This window comes from Globicephala melas, chromosome 4 (genome assembly GCF_963455315.2).
Source record: "Globicephala melas chromosome 4, mGloMel1.2, whole genome shotgun sequence".
Lineage (NCBI taxonomy): Eukaryota > Metazoa > Chordata > Mammalia > Artiodactyla > Delphinidae > Globicephala > Globicephala melas.
The window spans coordinates 13072457-13093286 of NC_083317.1; the positions used below are offsets into that span (position 1 = coordinate 13072457).

The 20830-nt window shown below is 35.7% G+C and overlaps 1 protein-coding gene across 3 annotated transcripts in view; it reads left to right on the forward strand.

Moving 5' to 3' along the window:
* Positions 1-20830, forward strand: part of SCAF4 (SR-related CTD associated factor 4) — a 60779-nt gene that overhangs the window by 17338 nt on the left and 22611 nt on the right. For 2 of the 3 annotated variants that reach the window (XM_030880752.3, XM_030880748.3), the window contains exons 2-15: positions 3720-3803; positions 4709-4753; positions 6266-6427; positions 7586-7721; positions 8048-8187; positions 8806-8982; positions 13466-13686; positions 14041-14149; positions 15573-15737; positions 16270-16355; positions 17036-17226; positions 18160-18260; positions 18710-18823; positions 19681-19837. In XM_030880752.3, the coding sequence (XP_030736612.1) occupies positions 3720-3803; positions 4709-4753; positions 6266-6427; positions 7586-7721; positions 8048-8187; positions 8806-8982; positions 13466-13686; positions 14041-14149; positions 15573-15737; positions 16270-16355; positions 17036-17226; positions 18160-18260; positions 18710-18823; positions 19681-19837 (1888 nt within the window). The remainder of the gene's footprint in view (positions 1-3719; positions 3804-4708; positions 4754-6265; positions 6428-7585; positions 7722-8047; positions 8188-8805; positions 8983-13465; positions 13687-14040; positions 14150-15572; positions 15738-16269; positions 16356-17035; positions 17227-18159; positions 18261-18709; positions 18824-19680; positions 19838-20830) is intronic. The other variant, XM_030880749.3, reaches the window with a different exon arrangement.

Consider the following 20830-nt stretch of genomic DNA (forward strand, 5'->3'; position numbering starts at 1 on the left):
TAATCTTAACAGTCTTACGAGGTGAAGTGAGTGCTATTAATCCTTTTTTTCAGATTTCAGAAATCCTTGATATTTAGAAAAGGTTAACTAAACTTGTCAATGTTTATACTGTTAATAAATAGCAGAGTATCATGTTACTTTGACTAACCCCCAAACACTGAATTCTACAGGTGTCATGGGCCAAATATGCTCCTTCCTTCTTTTGAAACTGTTCTTTATTGATATAAGGGATCCTTGTGAGTGATTCTTCATAATTTTTAGAATACTTTGTAAATCAGGCACCCAGCAGAGCAGTGTTCATATTTAGTATTTTCTAATAGTTATTTAGCTGGTGACAGCAAAAAGACAAACTTATATCTGTTGCTGACAAGTATTTTTTTCTTACTAAGGCTTTCTAAGGAGGTTTTGTACCTTTTGGGTCCTACTGCTGCTATTATTTTATATAAGAGAATTGCATGGTTTTCTCTGGCTGCTTTGACACATTTGTTTTCTTTGACAGATTACATTAATTCTGAATGCAGATCTGTAATAACAGGGAGAACACTGCACCTAGTGATGTTTATTGGGCACTTGCCCTGTTGCAGATGATATACTAGTCGTTCATACACAAAAGCTAATTTATAACATTTGACTTTGCCAAATACCTTTAATTTCTGTTATTTTCCTGGTGTTCCTTTGTGCAACTCCCTTCTCTGTACCACATTGAAATATTTGGTATACCCTAGTTAATTATATCATCTTTGTTCTCGTCTTACTCATCCTCATGGCTTTGATTCTGTGACCTTTCAGTTTCTAGCAGAACCTCTTCTTTGTTCAAGATGCATTTTCCAGTCTGCTGATAGCTCTACCTGAATATTCAGTAGGCATCCCAAATTAAATTCATTATGTCTTATCATTATCCCTGAATCAATACAGTATACATATAGACAGGCACAGATGCCTACTTGATATTTTGTCTGTGTTCTCCATCGTAGTTAATGGTCTCTGCATGTATTTAGTCAATAAGCAGCAATTGTATAAGGAGATGACTATGCTATTAAGGATTGTAAGCTTTAAAATCAACAAATTGTAGTCCAGACCCGTTCCCTGGGCATCATCCGAAACAGATGCAATCCCTTTGGGTATCATCTCAAAATAGGTGTAACAATCTATGTTAATTGTTAATATGATTAAATGAGATAATGTACCACCAAAGGTAATTCTTCCTTATACATAAGCACTCAGTGTTGGTTCCCTCCTCTTTTCCTGAGTTGTGCCTTCTTTAGTGGAATAAACACCCTTCCTCTGTCTCTTAGATGGTAGCACTTGAATGCTCTCTTGCTGTTCTATTGCCTGTAGTCTGTATTTTAATTTTTTTAAATAAATTATGATTTAAGTATAAACTGTGGAACGTTTCATCAGAAGATACCACTGGTCTGTCTTCTGTGCTCAGTTGTCTGTTTTGTTTTGTTTTAATATGGGGAGTTCCCTACTGCGGAAATAATCAAGAAGTGCTATTTGGGACATTAAATGAATATTAGCTCTGGCTTAGGCTTCATTGAAATATGAGTCTCTTAAGCTTTTAATGGCCAGAGAAGTAGTTCTCACTGTTGCTTATTCTTTTTTTTTTTTTTTTTTTTGTGGCTGTGTTGGGTATTTGTTGCTGCGCGTGGGCTTTTTCTAGTTGCGGCAAGCGGGGGCTACTCTTCGTTGTGGTGCTCGGGCTTCTCACTGCGGTGGTTTCTCTTGTTGTGGAGCACAGGCTCTAGGCCCGTGGGCTTCAGTAGTTGTGGCACGTGGGCTCAGTAGTTGTGGCTCGCAGGCTCAGTAGTTGTGGTGCATGGGCTTATTAGCTGCTCTGCGGCATGTGGGATCTTCCCAGACCAGGGATTGAACCCATGTCCCCTGCACTGGCAGGCGGATTCTTAACCACTGTGCCACCAGGGAAGTCCCACTGTTGCTTATTCTTAAGATCCATGTGTAAACTTTTTTGTCTCCCCTTTCTCTGCTTTAAGGTCCAGAGAAGGAAATAGAACTACGGTAATAAACAACTGTCTTAATAACTTTTATAACTTAGAAATGGGCAGAACATGCCCTTTTATAAAATGTGTGCTGTATATTTCATGCAGTGTTGATATTTTTCAGTTTGTGTTGAAGTTGAAATATTTTAAATCATTTCGTATTTTCTCATTAGTTTTTATAGTTTCAAAGATTACTGTCTCCTTTCTAATTGTTTTTCAATTAGTGAGCTTTTATTCTCAAGGAGAATTTTAATTATGTTGGTAAATAAAATGATAAAGAATGACCTTATTTACTTAATCTGTTTTTAAAAAATGAATTTCTGTGTTAATATCTTTGTGTTTTTCCCATTTTCTGTATCTTAGTATTATTTATGGAAAAATTCTGCTTTTCTCTGCTTAGGCAGGGTATGTATCTGGTTCTTATATTGAGTATATCTTTCATTGCGTACTTTTTCTAAAAATTACTGTTACCGTTGTCTGTAGTCCATTGTGTCTGTAGTTTTGAAAAGCTGTGAAAATTCTGTTGCCAGGGAATTTAAGGTATGTTGCTAGGTAGGGCTATTTATTCTGGGAAAGGAGACTTTTGTTCTTTAGGGTAGCCTCTTAGTAGTGGTCTAGTAAAGATGGTCTATGTCTTAGGGGTTCCGTATTTGAAATACCAACATTAATTAGAAAGAAATGGAAACATGGTTCATATAAGGTTGATAATGCTCAGGAAGCCCTGAAACTTATTTCAAGATGTATTTTTAGAAGAGTATGTGTGTGTCTATGATTAAAACAAAACAAAAACAAGAATTTAAGAAACTAGATATAAGCTTAATGTCTTTTATCTTTGTAACCCTCTATGGGCTATCATTATATCTTGGTTGGATTTAAACTTCAGGGGGAAGGAGTATGCATGTGTGGTTAAGTCTCCTGTGAGCACCTGATTGCTGGATTTACTGTAGTGAGATTTGTTAAATATGGTGTCATTTTTATTCCTGACTAAATCAAGAAATTGTGAATTCAGGCTTTATAATGGCATGTTAAATTTCTTGCCTGATGTAATACATGTGTTTCTCCAAATGAACGTTAGAATTATTTGAAGTTCTCCAAAATCTCAATGAGGTTTGGAATGAAATATTAAATATTGAGTCACAGTATTGCCATTTTCAGTACAGGAACATGGTGTGTTTGTTTCCATTCAAATCATTTTTGAGTTCTCCAGCAAAGTTTTGTAATTTTTTCTGTTACAGATTTTGTAAATATTTTACCTTTTTCCCCCTCTTTTGCTACTTTTAATATGATTTTTTCCCATTGTATTTTCGAAGTGGTGATGCCAGTATGTAGGAACGCTCTTGTTTTTCTTTACTAGACGAATTATTAAACTTAGTTCCAAAAATTTATTAGTCTTTTTTTTTTTTTTTTTTTGTGGTACACGGGCCTCTCACTGTTGTGGCCTCTCCCGTTGCGGAGCACAGGCTCCGGATGCGCAGGCTCAGCGGCCATGGCTCAGGGGCCCAGCCGCTCCGTGGCATGTGGGATCTTCCCGGACCGGGGCACGAACCCGTGTCCCCTGCATCGGCAGGTGGACTCTCAACCACTGCACCACCAGGGAAGCCCCCAAAATTTATTATTCTTTTAGTTAATATATTACAGATATATTTGTAGAACTGAAGGATTAACCTCTAATTTTACTTGTAATTAAAACATTTTTTTCCTCTTTTTCTGTTTTTTAAGCTCTTTTCACTTATGGATATGAAGCCTCCCATCTCTCGAGCCAAGATGATTCTCATCACGAAAGCTGCTATTAAAGCTATTAAGGTAAGCGTAAAAGAAATGTATTTAATTTGGAAAATGTTTTTGAAATTTTGAAAATGTTATTGTTAAATGTGAGAATTCATCTTGTGAATTACTTCAGGCCTGAATCGAAGAACACTCACCAGGTTTTGCTGAAAGTACATAATAATACAGTATGGTGCATCTATGTTGTAACATATTATTTCAAAACCTGTTTTGTTGTTAATATTTTCCCTTTATATTTTTTAGCTTTACTGAGGTATAATTGACAAATTCAGTAATATAATGTAATAGAACACGATTTGATACACATGTACATTGTGAAATGATTACCTCAGTTAAGCCAATTGACACGTCCATCACCTCACATAATTGCCTTTTTGTGTGTGGTGCTAAAAAAAGTTGAACTCATTGAAGTAGAGAGTAGAATGGCAGAGGGTTTTTTGTTTGTTTTGTTTTGTTTTGTTTTGATTTAATTCTTATCATAAATCAGTGGAGTATTAGCTTCATTTTTATTTAAAAACCTTGGACTTCATGAAATTAAATGTCTTACCCAGTCACACCTTGAATAAGTGAGTCTCTTTAAAAACTGCATTATTTAGTTCCAGTTCCATTGTTCTTAGCCCTCTCATAAAGTTCCTTAATAAACTACTTTATGAAGATTCACTGATTAAAAATCTAAGAAAAGGACCTTGTGTTTGGGGGAATTTTTGTAGTTTTCTGTTTTAGTTTGTAGTTTCATTATGATGTGTTAAGATGTTTTCAGTTGTTGACTATGGGTTGACTCTGGATTATTTCCCATGTTTTTTCAGTATCATCTTGGGAATTAATTCAAATTGTGCAAATTTCAAGATTTTTAAGTATTTTCTAATTACAAGGAATGTAGAAGTATGTAAACTGGATAATGATTTTCTTTTCATTCTTTTCAGCTTTATAAGCATGTAGTTCAAATAGTGGAAAAGTTCATCAAAAAGGTAACTATCCATTTATTTATTACCTCATTTTAGTTGTGATCAGTATTTGTAATTTACTTTGTAAATAGTAATTTGGATAATTGCTTCTAAAGCCACTCTACAGAAAAGTTGTCACTAGAAGTTCTTTTTAATCACTAGAGTTTTTTTTTTTTTTTCTAACAAAACAAAAATTTATAGCAGTACTGTTTGAGCACTTACTATGAGGTAGGATTCAACAACAGTTTCTTCTCTACTGAACAGGACTCTTCCTTGAGCCTGATGTGCTTTCTCTCCCCTTTGCCCTGTCTGCTCTGTTGACATTTAACTCATCTTGGAGTACTTCAAATGAAATCACTTCTTAAAGTTTTTCCAACTTTCCCCTGCTCCCTTCATAATTAAACAGTTTTTCACTTCTACGATTATATGGTGTGATTAGCACACGTCTTTCTCAGTAAAGGACTGAGAACGGAGGCTTACTTAGATATCCTTGTCTTCTCCCCCAACCTGGAGCTATGCCATGTAGTACACTCTAATAAATGTGTGTGGGAGTGTCTCTGGTCCATGGCCATTTAATACTGGCTGTGAGATAGGAGTTAGAGCTCCAACAGACTAAAAAGTATAGTCAATAGAGGTTTTTATAGTAGCAAATCAAAGTACCAGTAAATAAAACGGAAAAACGATTAAAATTACCTATATGCCACCACCCCAGTTATGATGAATATTTACTCATGTTTTAGTATGTACATTTATAAAAGGAAAATGAAGACATAGGCTGATGGATAACCTGCTTTTCCCACGGAATTTATTATAAACATCTGCAAAGTATTCTAACATATGATTGTTTTTCACGATTTACTAAGCCAGTTCCCTATTACTGGCCATTTCACTTCAGTGGCTAGCCTTGTGGAAAAAATTCAGAGGCATCTTAATTGTTTTCCTTAGGATAAATTTCTAGAAATAGACTTGATGGATCAAATAAGGCTTTACTTTTATTGCTAAATCTTTTGTAAAGGTTGTACCACCAGAAATGTGTGCAGGTGTCTGTCTATTCATTTTACCTTGTCAATTTGAAAGGCCAAAAATGACCTCTCCTTTCAGTTTTTGTTTCTCTGGTACTGTACTTTAATAGAATTGAAATTGATATGTTGTTAAAATGATCTCCTTGATAATTTTAAAAGGTAAAAATTATTTTTTTGAGCAGGATGAATTACAGCAGAGATTTATCCATAATAAGTGGATTTGTATGGAGGTGGCTTAGGGATTGGTAAAGTCATGTTGATTTTGGGAAGTTGTGTGTGGGGAGACAGAGGGATCAGAGAAAAGTGAAATATTGGGGGTCTGAAGTATCAAGAGAATGGCAATTCTGTACAGACCTGTGGGAAATTTGACAAGCTAGCCAGTGAGAACTAAACATTCAAGTAGTTTCTAAATAGAAGTAATTCTTGGATATATAGTTTCATGAAAGTGAGATTAATGGGTGTCAAATTGTGATTTGCTTTTCCTGTATTGAATTTACATCTTTAATCTTTGTAGTGTAAACCAGAATACAAGGTTCCGGGATTATATGTAATCGACTCAATTGTGAGACAGTCTCGTCATCAGTTTGGAACTGATAAAGATGTTTTTGGGCCAAGATTCTCTAAAAACATAACTGCCACATTCCAATATTTGTATCTTTGTCCATCTGAAGATAAGGTAGAGTTTATAATTTTTAAATTAAGCTTGTATTCTTGTTTTGGTTTTGTTTTTGTATCTACTTAAATCTATTTAAATGTATATTAGATATTTAAAGCCTTCTGTGTTACTAGAAAGATAATCATGAACTTGAAACAAAACCCAGTTTTTTCTATAGTAGTCATATCTGTTTTCTTGGGAAGTCCTTCAGGAATGTTGTACTGTTGAAATATAAAAGGAGCACAGTCTTGCTTTAAGAAGACATTGTTGGAAAGATTTCTTGTGGTTGAACGGTAAAGAAATTCTGCAAGTAGAGGAGAGCAGTGCTTATCTCAGATTGTTGCTTATTCCAAAAGGAAGGGACCAATAATTGATGGCTTTCCCCAGCATATGGAGCTGCTAGAATGTAAATGGTATTCATTAGCAATCAGACTACAGTATTTAATTCCTCACATTTATAGCTGGTTTTACTATGTACTATAAAAAGATAGAAAAACATTATAGACAGAAAACTAGACTCCAGTAGGTGGGAGAAATGCACTGGTAGACTCAGAAAAATGAAGACTGGAGACTACAATAAACGGCATATAAATTTGAGTGTTATGGATTCTGTATATTCTTGAAGGAATGCTCTTGTGGGGAAAATATACAAGAGAAAAGAAGATCATTCCATGAGTAGGAAATAAGAGTTACAACCATGAATAACACGTTTTCTCTGGATCTCCTTCATATTTACTAGTCCACAAAACAATTTACCTAACAATTACAGGCCAATAATTGTCTTAAATATTTTAACTGTTATAGTCATCCCGGGAAATTCTTCACTTCTGTAAGATAAATGGTTGTTTCTTTGTACTCATAAGTAAAATATAATGGAAACTTCAGATACATTTTTAAGTATTATAATGCATTTCTTTTGATCCTCTAGGTTATATTTCTTTTCTCTTTCTTTCCGCCCTTCTGTTTCTTACTCTAGATTGCACTACTGAAGAAAGGTCAGTTAGTGTAGTTTAACCAGGTTGTAATTCTGATGATAGATTTTTTTCTGTTTATGAAAACAGATATAGCATGGAAATATTAGCCTGGGGTGGTTTTTTTTTCCTCCTCTTTTTGTAAGAGGTATAATAAATTATTTATGCAAATATTTATTGTATATTTATGTTTTCTCACACATAACAGAGTAAAATAGTTCGTGTGCTGAACCTTTGGCAAAAAAATGGAGTATTCAAAATTGAAATCATTCAACCGCTTTTGGACATGGCAGCAGGAACCAGTAATGCCGCCCCAGTAACAGAAAATGTTACTAATAATGAAGGTATGGCAGATGTATCTGTGAGCTTAGAAGATGGTATAATTTTTTGTGCATGAAGTGTTTGGAGTCTGTTTATAGTGATGGAAGTTTTCTATAAGAAGGAAACTTGAGTTTACATCTTAGAAGGTATAGTTTTCTTCCCATAATTCTTATTTCTAATAAAAGTATTCAGTGCTTGTTACCGTATAGGCTGTATTACCATAATCTGTATTTTTTACTCTATGTTAAACTGAATGCAGTATTATTTTAGTAAAGAAGCTTAATGGAGATTAAAAGGAATATTTATGAGTTAAAGTTTACCGAGTGCTTAATGATCTTTTCTTTTTTAGGTTCACCTCCACCTCCAGTTAAAGTTTCTTCTGAACCCTCACAAGCCACTACAAACTCCATACCAACTGTACCACAGTTGCCCAGCTCTGATGCTTTTGCTGCTGTGGCCCAACTGTTTCAGACAACTCAAGGTCAACAGGTAAACTGCCTATCCAAAGATTAAATTGTTTGCAGTTAGGTACTGTTGTCAGTTCTTATTTTTCATTCCTAGTTAATGAGCACATTGTGGGGAGGAAATATTTCTACTTTTCAAATAGAAAGGCCTTTACTAGGAAGGGAAGGGATACTACATAGGGATAATAGGGGAAATGTGGGAAACAAGGGAACAGCACACTGAGAAATAGCAGTACCCCTTTGGAGAGAACTGCAGAACCGCTGACTGGTGGTATTGTTGCTCACAATTCTAGCATTTCCAGATTTCAAAATTATTTGGATTGGTGGAGATGATTTTTTTTACACTTTTTTAGAAAACATATTTACCTTGTTCACAATTCAGTGTATTTTCTCTTTTCTCTGACCATCATTTTCTACTGTTGGGGTATCAGCATACATTTTTAACCTTAAGTGACACATCTTATATCCCTGATACATTCATTCACAATAAACGTAACCATTATTAAAAGGTTGGTTCCTTTTTCCAGTTTACTCTGTGCCTATGCTATTTTGAGTCACCATTAAGGTTTTTTTTTAGTAAATTAACTTTTGATACTGTGATTATACTTTATTATGTGGTTTATCAGTCTTCCCATTCTTTAAGCTTCAGCAGATCCTTCAGACTTTTCAACAGCCTCCAAAACCACAGTCTCCCGCCATTGACAATGCTGTGATGGCTCAGGTTCAGGCTATCACAGCTCAGTTAAAGACAGCTCCTACACAACCACCTGAACAAAAAGCTGCTTTCCCCCAACCTGAACAAAAAACTGCATTTGACAAGGTATGCTTCTCTCACATAACCCACCCCATTGTTTACATCACTCAACTTGGAATGTGGAAGTTACCCCTTCTCTAGCTTCTCTGGCTTGTTCATTTTGTTGTTTTGTAATTTGAGGGATTTTCCCCCTCGACATCAAAACATTGATTATTATTCCTGGTTAAAAATCTAATATATACTCATTGCACAATTTTCAATATAAAGGAAAAGTAAACAGTGTAAAGGAAAGTAAACAGGGGAACATTCACCATTAACCCCCATACGTGAAGGTAACTACTGTAACATTTTGCTGTGTATCTTTTCAGAATTAATTGCCTGGATATATGCTTTTCTTTTTTGGTCATTATATATGTGTGTGCATATATAAAAATGTGTGTTTTTAGTATATATATACACATATATATACATACACACTGTTTTTAACTTGCTTGTTTTGATATTAATCCTCTTGTCTCTTTGTTGTTAAGGTTAATAGATGTAAATCTACACATTTACTGAGTGCTTATTAGGAGTATTCCATTACACAGAGACATCACAATTTAGCCATTCCCCTATTGATAGACATTTAAGTTGCTTTCTGTTTTCTGCTGTTAAAAACATTAGTTACCATATCTATAATATGAGGGTTTGGGTTGGTTGAGTGTCTTCCAACTTCTCTGTTGGGCCTTCATTATGTTTAAGGAGCTGCCACTAAGGATATAGATGTGCTGGATATGCCTAGCTTAGAGCTTCCTGTTGAAATGTTAGCCCAGACAACTCCACTCTTGTCTGTTTATGTCATGTCTATTTACTGGATTTATGACTATATACAGTTTCATCTCATTTTACAAGTTGCAGTGCAAAAACCACAAAAGTTTGAAAATCCTAGAACGAAGTATCTTTCAATCATCTCTAAAATTTTTGATTCTTTCTAACATTCTAAGATACAAAACTTTATTGCTGGTAGTCCAAATTAAGAATCCATATGATAATTACTGCTTGTTATTCTAGTACAAAAGAAGTACATGCTTTTAGGGAAAAAATTGCAAATAATACAGAAAGTTCTAAAGTAGAAAGGGAAATCAGTTCCACTCTGCTTTGAACAGAGTTGTGTATGTTCCCATCCATATGTGAACATAAATTGTTATGTATTGTGGTTTTGTTTTTTAGTCTTCTGTGTTGTGTTGTGATGAGGAAAACTCTCTGAACTTGTATTAAAAATTCTCTTTCTTCTAGTAGTTTTATATTTTTGTTTTTCATGTTTGTCTCAATCTATCGAGAACCTATTTTAGAATATGGTTCAAGATAGTTAAATCTTTGTTTTGGAAATAGCCAATTCTCACAACTTTTGTCATACATTTAATTCCCATTTGTTTCTGTGTCTGTCTTTGGACACTGTTCTGTCCCACTAATATCTTTGTTTATTTCTGCAACATAACAGTTTAAACACTTGCAACTTGTATTTCATTTCTAGATGTGTTCTCTGCCCTTACTCTTTTTCAGGCATTCTTTGGCTATTCTTGGGCATATGTGTTAGGGTTCTCCAGAGAAGCAGAACCAGTTATACACAGAGACACACAAAGGGGAGAAAGGGAGGGATTTTCTTTAAGGAATTGGCCCACACAGTTGTTGAGGCTGGCAAATTTGAAATTTGTAGGTCAGAGTGGCAGGCTGGAAATTCAGGTAAGAGTTAATGCTGCAGTCTTGAGTCTGAATTCTGCAAGGCAAGGTTTTCATGTTGCTGTCTTGAGAATGCCTTTTTTGGGAAACCTAAACCTAAGTCCTTGCTCTTAAGGCCTTTGATTGGTTGAGGCACAGCCACATTATAGAGTGTATTTCTTTATTCATAGTCTACTAATTTAAATGTTAATCACTTTTTTTTCCCTTGCTGCACCATGCAGCTTATGGGACCTTAGTACCCAACTAGGGATTGAACCCAGGCCCTGAGAACACAGAGTCCTAACCACTGGACCGCCAGGGAATTCCCAATGTTTTCTTTGTTTTGTTTTGTTTTGTTTGTTTGTTTTTGGCCATGCACATGTGGTTTGTGGGGATCCCCGACCACGGATTGAACCTGGGCCCATGGCAGTGAAAGGGCAGGTCCCAGCCATTGGACCACCAGGGAATAATTCCCTGTTAATCACATTTTTAAAATACCTTCACAGCAACATCTATAGTAATTCTCCCGTTGCAGAGCACAGGCTCCGGACACGCAGGCTCAGTGGCCATGGCTCACAGGCCCAGCCGCTCCGTGGCACGTGGGATCTTCCCGGTCCGGGGCACCAGCAGGCGGACTCTCAACCACTGCGCCACCAGGGAAGCCCTATATTAATCTTTGACCAAACAACTGGGCACCATAACCTGGCCAAGTTAACACATATAATTGATCATCACAGCATACTTTACCAGATGAACTTCAGCATAAATTTTTATGAATTTATAGGTTAATTTAACAAGTACTGATAATTTCTTACACAGAATCTCAATTTATTAGATTTTTAATATGTCATACATTTCTTGTGTCATTTATTCTTAGATGTTTACTCATTTTTCATGTTTAGTGTTTCATAACACTTTCGTTTAGTTAATAATGCCATACAGGAAAACTACTGATTTTTATTTTATGTTGTAAATTATCATGGTATTAGAAGCTTAGTTTTCTAGTTGTTCCCTTAGATTTTCTAAGAGAAAATCTAAGGCTACTTCTTTCTAAGAGAAAATTTAGGCTACTAAATTTGACTTTTCCCATTCAACATCTAGGCCTGTTTCTTTTTCTTTTCTTACTGTTCTGGTGGCTAGGACTTCCAAAAAAGAAATGTTGAGTAATAGCAGTGCTACTGACATGCTTGTTTTGTTGTTAATTTGAATTACAACTAATTCCTCTAGTGTTTTATCTTAAGTGGGTTGGCCAATGTTTGTTAGTTATATTAAGTTTAGAAAAAGGAATTCTGTGCTTTTCCTTTGACTGTAAAGGTCTATTTTAAGCTAGTCAGACAGCTGACTGGGAACAGTTTTTCTATTTTGGCTGCTTCATAGATCTTCAGTTTCCTAAAAAGCAACAGAAATGTCTTTAGATAGTAGAGATCTCAGTTTAATTTTTTAATTGCTTCAAATCTTCTCCCAAGCAATAGGTATAAATCGTAAAACTTTAAGGAACATGTGTATATGCGATAAACTGCAAAGATCATAGGCTTTGTGGTTTTTTTGTAGACAGTTTAGACCCAGGTTTTAATTTTGGCTCCTGTCATCGACTCTATCTTGATGTTGAGTTAGTATTCACTGTGTACCACTGTAAAAGAGCTATGGTAGTACCTATATTTTTTTTATTGCCATGAGGGTTAAGTAAGCTAACGTGCGTAAAGCAGCAAGGTGCCTGGGCCATGTTAGATCGCTCTGTTATAAGAACTTTTAGTCACGTGGCCTAGAATTATGAAGAAAGAAACAGAAGTGTTGTCCAAGAAGGGGACTTCCTTTCCTAATTTAAAAATCTGTTGTCCAATAAAGTAGAACCAGAATTTCCAGGCAGAACTATCACAGAACAATACAAATTTAGGAATTTGAGGTTGGAAATCCATGAGCAGGAAGGGCACAGCCTGAGAGAAATGACAGCCTTGTTGGATGCCAGAGACTGAGGGCTTTGAGGTAGAAAAGACCATTGTCCACATCCTAATTGTACATGTATTAACTGTACAGTCTTGGTCATGTTTCTTAATTACCCGAGCCTTAGTCTCCTTGTCTGTAAGAAGAAGAAGCTATATGTACGTTGCATGTTTCTTTTGATGATGAAATATTGTGTATAATCTATCAAAACACAGTAGTGGTTGCATTACTTTCATTCCTTCTTTTCTGAGTAAATGTAACCATATTTTTAAATGGCTCTTCTTCTAGACACGTGATCCTGTGAAGTGCACTGATTGGTTTTTTTGATTTTTTGGTTTTTTTTTAATGAAAGTTTCTGGTAATCTAAGGTGGGTTGTGAAGTTTTAAGAAAGAAGCAAGTGCACAGGTAGACTTTGCAGCCCTGTCTGTGCCATTCTCTTATTTTTCATATTCTCGATCAAGCGGCATGTGGACATTTTTCTGTAGGCATTTATAATGATTGGATAAGATGGTCTTTCTTTCTGTACATTTTACAAAGCCGACTGAAAATGTGTACCCATTTTCATATGTGCAAAGTTCCAAAAGTTTTTAGTCTAGGAAAATGAATGGGTAAAATCTTTCTATCACTATTAGTTATAAAATCATATAGAAAATAGTCAAAAAGAAAACACTGTACTTAGAATTGGGGAAGAAAAACAGAATTTTTTAAAGTGTCTTTTCAAAATGGCATTTGTGTAAAAATTGTCTGTGAACTAGGGTCCTAAGAGGCATGTGGGAAGGTGAAATTGTACATGACAGCATTGCGGGATTATAGATGGTGGTAAATATCTGTTTTTATAAAGTTTTTTGTTCAGTGAATCACAGTCTGAATTTTAAAATGGAAAATTGACATACACACCTATTCCAGAAGCTACTTGATAGATTTGATTACGACGATGAGCCGGAAGCTGTGGAAGAATCGAAGAAGGAAGATGCTGCGGCCGCTGCTGCCGCCGCCGCCGCTGCTGCGACCGCCGCTGCCGCCGCCGCCGCCACCACAGCACCTGCTGCTGCTGTTGCGCCCCCTGCATCTGCTGCTGCTGTACCTTCTGTTGCTGCGACTGCTGCTTCTCCTCCACAGGCACCCTTGTGAGTTGCTTTCTTTTGATTCCTCAGCAGATAGGGATTTGGTAGTCATAATAAGGCATAATGCAAGTAACAGTTAATAACGAAATCATTTTTCATATAGTCTTTTAAAATTCTTTTTTTAAATTGTGGTATTTGGAGTTTTCTTCTGAATGGAGAGGAGATCCTGTCAGATTTACAATTAAAAATGACTTTTGGGGAAAATGCTGTGTTTAAGTTAATACAGGCAAATATATGATTCAGTAAAGTGTTGATTATTAATAACTCCTGAACAGCATTCTTTAAGTTTCTGTAGTATAAATGTGGCTAAGATTCATGTGTTTTCGAATGGGTGAAAAGACTACTCATCTTTTTTAGTGGATTTCCTGGAGATGGCATGCAGCAACCAGCATATACCCAGCACCAAAACATGGATCAGTTTCAACCTCGAATGATGGCAATACAGCAGGATCCAGTGCACCATCAGGTAGAGGCATTTTTCTTATAGCTGAGTTTTAATAACTGAAGATCTATTCATTAGAGCATATGGGTTGCACTTCCCAGACCACTGTTACTTAGCTGTGTGCATGGCTAAATACTATAGCTACAGTAAAAGCTGTTGAGTACATAACTGATTTGAGTTGCTTTTGCTTTAATTAAAACAAGGATGCTAAACATTACATGCTGATAATTTAATAGGCATTTTTGTTTAAATAATTTAGAGAGAGATTGTGGTTCTATTTCAGGGAACTGGCCTGTTTAGTTATACAGCTATTTCCCTTGTGAGAAGCTTTTTTTTTTTTTTTTTTTTTTTTTTTTGCGGTACGCGGGCCTCTCACCGTTGTGGCCTCTCCCGTTGCGGATCACAGGCTCCGGACATGCAGGCTCAGCGGCCATGGCTCACGGGCCCAGCTGCTCCGCGGCATGTGGGATCCTCCCGCACCGGGGCACGAACCCGTCTCCCCTGCATTGGCAGGCGGACTCTCAACCACTGCGCCACCAGGGAAGCCCAGTAAAGTATTTTTTAATTAAAGTATATATGTTGATTTTTTTAGACATAATGCTATTGCACACTTAATAAACTATAGTATAGTGTAAACATAACTTTTACATGCTCTGGAAAACCAAAAAATTCATGTGACTTGCTTTATTGCGATATTCGCTTTATTACAGTGGCCTGGAATCGAATCTGAGATGTGCCTGTATTTGGTCATATGAAATTGATATTGTGATTTTAATGACTTGCTGAGGAATGAAGTTTGAAAAATATTTTATAAGCCTGTTTAAAATACAAAGAAAGCCTATGAACTTATTTCCAGATGTTTAACAATTGCTGAAAGTTTATTAATAATTTAGAAAGAATATTTTGGGATACTATAATGGCATTACAATTATACTTTTAATTCTATTAGCGTTGGAATGTCACATGTAGAAAATTGTTACATTGTGGCATCATTACTCTCATTATTATGATATTTGAAACCCTAAATATCAAACCCTAAGTATTATGTATTCAACCCTAGGCATGTTGGTTGAAACTCCCCTTGGCGTAAAATGTTTAAAATATACCTAGAAGTCAATTCTTCTAGCCACTTTTCCTCCCCCCAAAGCTTAATTGCCTTTAAAGTTGAAGAGAGACAGTTTGCAATAGAGAGTACCTTTGAGTTTAAGTTCAGTCTGTCACATTGCTTCCTCATATAAATGAAGTTATGTTTTTAAATTATAAAACCAGATCATGTATTCATAATTTTAAAACGAGTTGTAGGATTTTTACCCTGTATTCTTGGATATATAACAATTCTTTGAATAGAGATTGTACCAATAGGAATTGTCAGTCATGGTTCCGTGATCAAGGTTTTTTTTTTTAATTACTTAAAGTCTGCTTGTACAATTTTTTTAAAAAACAAAAGGTTCCACTTCCTCCTAATGGACAGATGCCAGGATTTGGCCTTCTTCCTACACCTCCATTTCCTCCCATGGCTCAGTCTGTGATTCCTCCAACTCCACCCGTGCAGCAGCCTTTCCAAACTTCCTTTCAGGCACAAAGTGAACCACTTACACAAAAGGCACATCAGGTAAAACTTCATTCTCAGATTGTTGATTATCTTTATGGTTCCCTTGATTTATAAATAGATTGCTGCCTGTTGGCTTGTTATCTTCCATTTTGAATATGAAGAAAGACTATTACTTCGGGCACAGATTTGCCCTCTCTGTGAGCGAAGTTTTTCATTTGGAAAGTGGACATAATAATACTACAAATTTCCATACGGTTTGTGAGGATTGAGATAGAGTATAGAATGTTTAAACAGTGCCTAATTCACTGCTTTAGGTGATGGTTGGTAAACACAGTATGTAACTTTTACGAAATAATTTCCAGAAGTAGATCAGTATTTCTTCTACTCTTGTAAACCATATAAAAAAAACTTTTCCCACTCATGGCCAGTCATTATTAAACTAGTAATTTGGTCTCAAGTAACCAAAAGAGAACTTTCAGGGCAAGAGATTTGTAATTTAGCATTTTTTAGATTTTTGTCCCGTTTTTTTCTATTTATAATTGCCACTTTCTCTTTTAATGATGGGTTTTGTGTTTTGTTTTTCTTTTTAAAGGAAATGGAAGTAGAACAACCTTGTATTCAAGAGGTTAAGCGGCACATGTCCGATAACAGAAAGTCAAGATCTAGATCAGCATCCAGGTAGTTTATAGAAAATGTTAATCCAAATATGTATGTTTTAGGAGTGATAGAATTTAAAATCTAGTTGGATTGTTTTCAGATGCCCAGGACTAATAAAATAACACTTGGTATGTTTGTATGCATGTGTGGATTGGGGGTAGGAGAAGTATTAATTTTAAAAAATTAAGTCATCTTAACCCACATATTTTCCCTTTGAGTTGCTTTAATGCCTATTTACAGATATACATGGAATCATAAGATTTATGTATTCAGAGTTCTTTTACCAATTTATCAACCCAAAAAAGTGGAAAGAGAATAAATAATACTGTAATCGGATTACATGTTTTAATTCCCACAGAAAAGACTTTACTGAGAAGATAGAGAATAGTAGTCAGTATATCTCAATGATGACATTAGCTTCTTCACTATAAAGATGTTATTTAGTATAGTACCAGAGGTATCAAAGATGGGAGGTACTTTTATAAGTTAGCATCTTTATTTATCTCATTTATAATATATTTGTGCTTTCTAACTTTGAGCATATTAAAAATCTTTAAAATGAATTCCCTGCTGTCAAATTCTTACATACCCAAACATTAAATTACCTAGTTGTATTTTTTCTTTTTCAGATTAACACGTGCTTACATTTTCTTTTTTACCTCCATGTGTTAATCCATTCTCCCTTGTTCTGAAAATATTAGGTCACCAAAAAGGAGACGATCTCGATCTGGTTCTAGAACTCGAAGGTCTCGTCATCGACGTTCTCGATCTCGGTCCAGAGATAGACGCCGACATTCTCCTAGATCTCGATCCCAAGAAAGAAGGGATCGGGAAAAAGAAAGAGAGCGCCGACAAAAAGGCCTTCCTCAAATCAAACCAGAAACTGCTAGTGGTACGTGAACGTTTATATTCAAATTTCCTGCATTTTTTTTCATGTCATGAGTTTAAAATGTTTTATAACTGTTAGCAGAATACCACTTTATGAGGTCTTACTCATTTGTGCTTTGGCATATACCCTTGGATTTGCCTTTGTACATTAAGCCAGCTGTAAAGCAGCAATGAGGAGCGAACCAAACTAATGATGAGGAAGTGTGTCTTGAATCGAATGTATGAAATAGAGTCATTAACTAGTTCTCCTACACATGGTGGAAAGGTGGGGTTTTTTCCCCCTAGAATAACTAGTGCCCTCTTTTATAAAGATTTATGATTTACAGAATGTACTAGCTTACATTATCTCCTAAATTTCATGATGTGTTTAGAATATGTTTAATAAGGTGTGCTAGACATATTCTTGATACAACTCTAGCTATTAATGAAATTTTAATTTATAGTATAACTAGGGCATATATAAAACTTCTGACTCTGCAAGGCTTATTACCGAGGACACAACGTGAAACAAAACTCATATACTCTCGACAGTTGGAAAGGAACAGCTACATGCAGTGAACAAAAGCACTGAATTGGTTGGTGATCAAGATAGTTGGGATCAAGTCTTAGCTCTTGTGTTCACTTGCCAAGGGCGATCTTGGGCAAAATACTGCTTCTCTGGCCCTAGTTTACGTAGATGAAATCTTCAGATGTGTCTTCAAAAAGACCAATTTTTTTTTACCAACTCATAGGTTTACCTTTCACTATCCTGGTTCCATTTCTGGAAGTACTACCACAACTTTCTAGAATTTTTTAAATGTATATGGGGTTTTCTACTTAAACTTGTGGTATCTTAATGTAACTCATGCATATCTTCTTTAATGATTTTTTTCATGTAAAGTACAGTGCTGTTCATTATCGAATGTGTATATTTTTATGATTATAATTTTATTTTAAGTTTGTAGTACTACACTCTGGGTGGGACAGCTGGACAAAAGGACTACTCAGCAGGATGTTGCCAGTCTCTTAGAAGAGTTTGGTCCAATTGAATCAATTAATGTGAGTATTTATTAAATCACTTAATGACAGTAGTTAGATGTGACTAATGTTACTCTATGAAATTAAGGACTTGAAACCTAAGTTAAAATTTTCCCATGTTTGTAGAAGATGTGGCTAGCGTTCAGGTGTTCTGAGTTCATGTTTAGCATTTAACTACATTTCTTGGGTCACCAAGTTTAACCTAAAACCTTTTTCTAAAAAGTTTTTCTAAAAAAGTCTTTATATAACAAAGCTTGGGGAACTGTAGATTTGTCGATAATTGGAAGTTGAGACCAAACTGGAACCACCAATTTAACAAGTTAATTTAATCTCCAGTTATAGAACTCTGGCTCTGGAGGGTGCAGGGGGTTTGAATTGGGCTTGTTGGAACTGATTACGTAGTATTATATCTTGTTGCTTTTTTATTTTTTTGTTACTATATTTTATAATATTCAAATCTTTTGGAGCAGATGATTCCTCCCAGAGGTTGTGCCTATATTGTTATGGTTCATAGGCAAGATGCTAACCGTGCCCTGCAGAAACTGAGCCGAGGAAACTATAAAGTGAACCAGAAATCCATAAAGGTACTGTTTTATAGTTTATAATTCATTTCTTTTAAAACTTAATATATAATATTATGTGACTTTTTTAAAAAAACTGTAATTTTGGACACGGGGCATTATCTGTGCATCTTTTTTTAAAGAGGTTATCTCCTAAGAGTTAAAATAAAATTTTAAATGTTAGGTGCATGGTAGAATTTTGTCTTTTTTTTTTAAAGGTAGGTAGGTTCATCAAGGTATTTACTTGGCGCTTTAAATATAATGTCATTTTGTAAAATATTTTGTCATTCAGAAAATTTTGTATTCTTCACATTTTAATTTTAAAGTTTGCCATCTCATCTTAGAACTATGAAAAATACTCACTGAAGATAGAGGAAAAGATATAGGTACATGGGTATTACTCTGAGGGGCCAGAGTCAGTGTTTCCTTAATGTTATAATACCATGTTCTACCCTTGGATCGCACCGCAAAAGGATTTTGTCTGATGTTGAGTAATTCCGAGTTACCCAAGACTTTTAAAAGTGCTCCCCACTTTTTTATGCTGAGTTGTATAGGGAACTTCAGCCTGTCCCTGATAAACTTTTTCCTTTTCTCTTAAGTTTTATGCTGCCTGGGTTTGCGGGGTGGTGGGTGGTTGGAAGAGTGAGTAAGGAAGTGATTGCCAGTCAGATTTCCATCCTAGGAGAAACAAAGTGAGATGGTAGGGTAACCAGTTTCTTAGCACCGAATAAAGTTTTGAGTGAGATCCAGAGAAAGCCAGGCCAGATTGCTCCCTTGCTGACAAAGTCTGAGTAATTAGAATCATGAGGAACAGTTAACTCTCAATTTATGACATTCTTCTCCTTTCCTTTCTTTTTATATTTTAACAAATGGTGAAATAGATTGCCTGGGCCTTAAACAAAGGAATAAAGGCAGATTATAAGCAGTATTGGGATGTAGAACTTGGTGTTACTTATATTCCGTGGGACAAAGTCAAGCCTGAAGAACTGGAGAGTTTTTGTGAAGGAGGAATGTTGGACAGTGATACACTTAATCCAGGTAAAGCAGTATTTAATTTTTTTAAAAAAAATTCATCTGTTTCCTTGGTAGTGCTATGACAAATGTTTATTCTTTGCCTTAGGATCTGAATTTCGAGATTTTTCAAATACCCACTATGTGGGTGCCAGTCTCTCCATTATAATAAACTGAGGAAACAACAGTGAATAAGACAAATGTGGTCCTTGCCCTTATGCAACTTACATTTAGTGGGAGAACTTACATTTAGTGGGAGAGTTGCAGACACAAATAAATACTGATTATGGGCTTAATTATTAATTATAGTATTAAGTGGATCTTAGGTAGAATTTTTCACTGTAAAAACCTAACAGATCAAATGAGTCTCAAACTGAACATTGTTAGTAAAATCCACTGTTTCATAGTAATTTCTTAGAAAATGTTTAAATGTCCAGAGAAGCCATCAAAAGTAAACGTGTAAGACAAGGAGGTGCAGTTATTTGTAGGCTGAATATTAAAAATGCCAGGTTGATAGTGGAATTGCATTAGGAAAAATGGCAGCTTGTGGGGGCATAACCTGAAGATTGATAGATAGCAGGATGAAAGGAGCACAGGGTGGCATGGCAAAGTACAGTAAATACTTAAAGCATTAAAGAACTTCAGTCAGGAGTGATGATTTGAAAAGCCAAAAGGCAGTGAAACAATGCTGGACTTTCCCCATACACCACCTCCTCCCTCCTTGGTGCGTAATGCCTTCGCCTAAGGATCGGACTAGGTTTCTGTTCAGGCAGACAGGTATTGAGGGTCTACTATGTGCCAGGCATTCTGGGAGACTCTGGTCCAGGGTAAAAAGAATCCTGCTCCTCCCTCCCAGGGTCTTTAATCCAAACAATACACTGTTGTGGTTTAGAACAGAGACTTTAGAGCCAAATATGCCTGGGTTGAATCCCACCTCTGCCACTACTAGGTATGTGACTTTGGGCAAATTGTCTTTTGATTTCACCTCTTGAGAAATGGGAATAATAATAGTAGGACCTA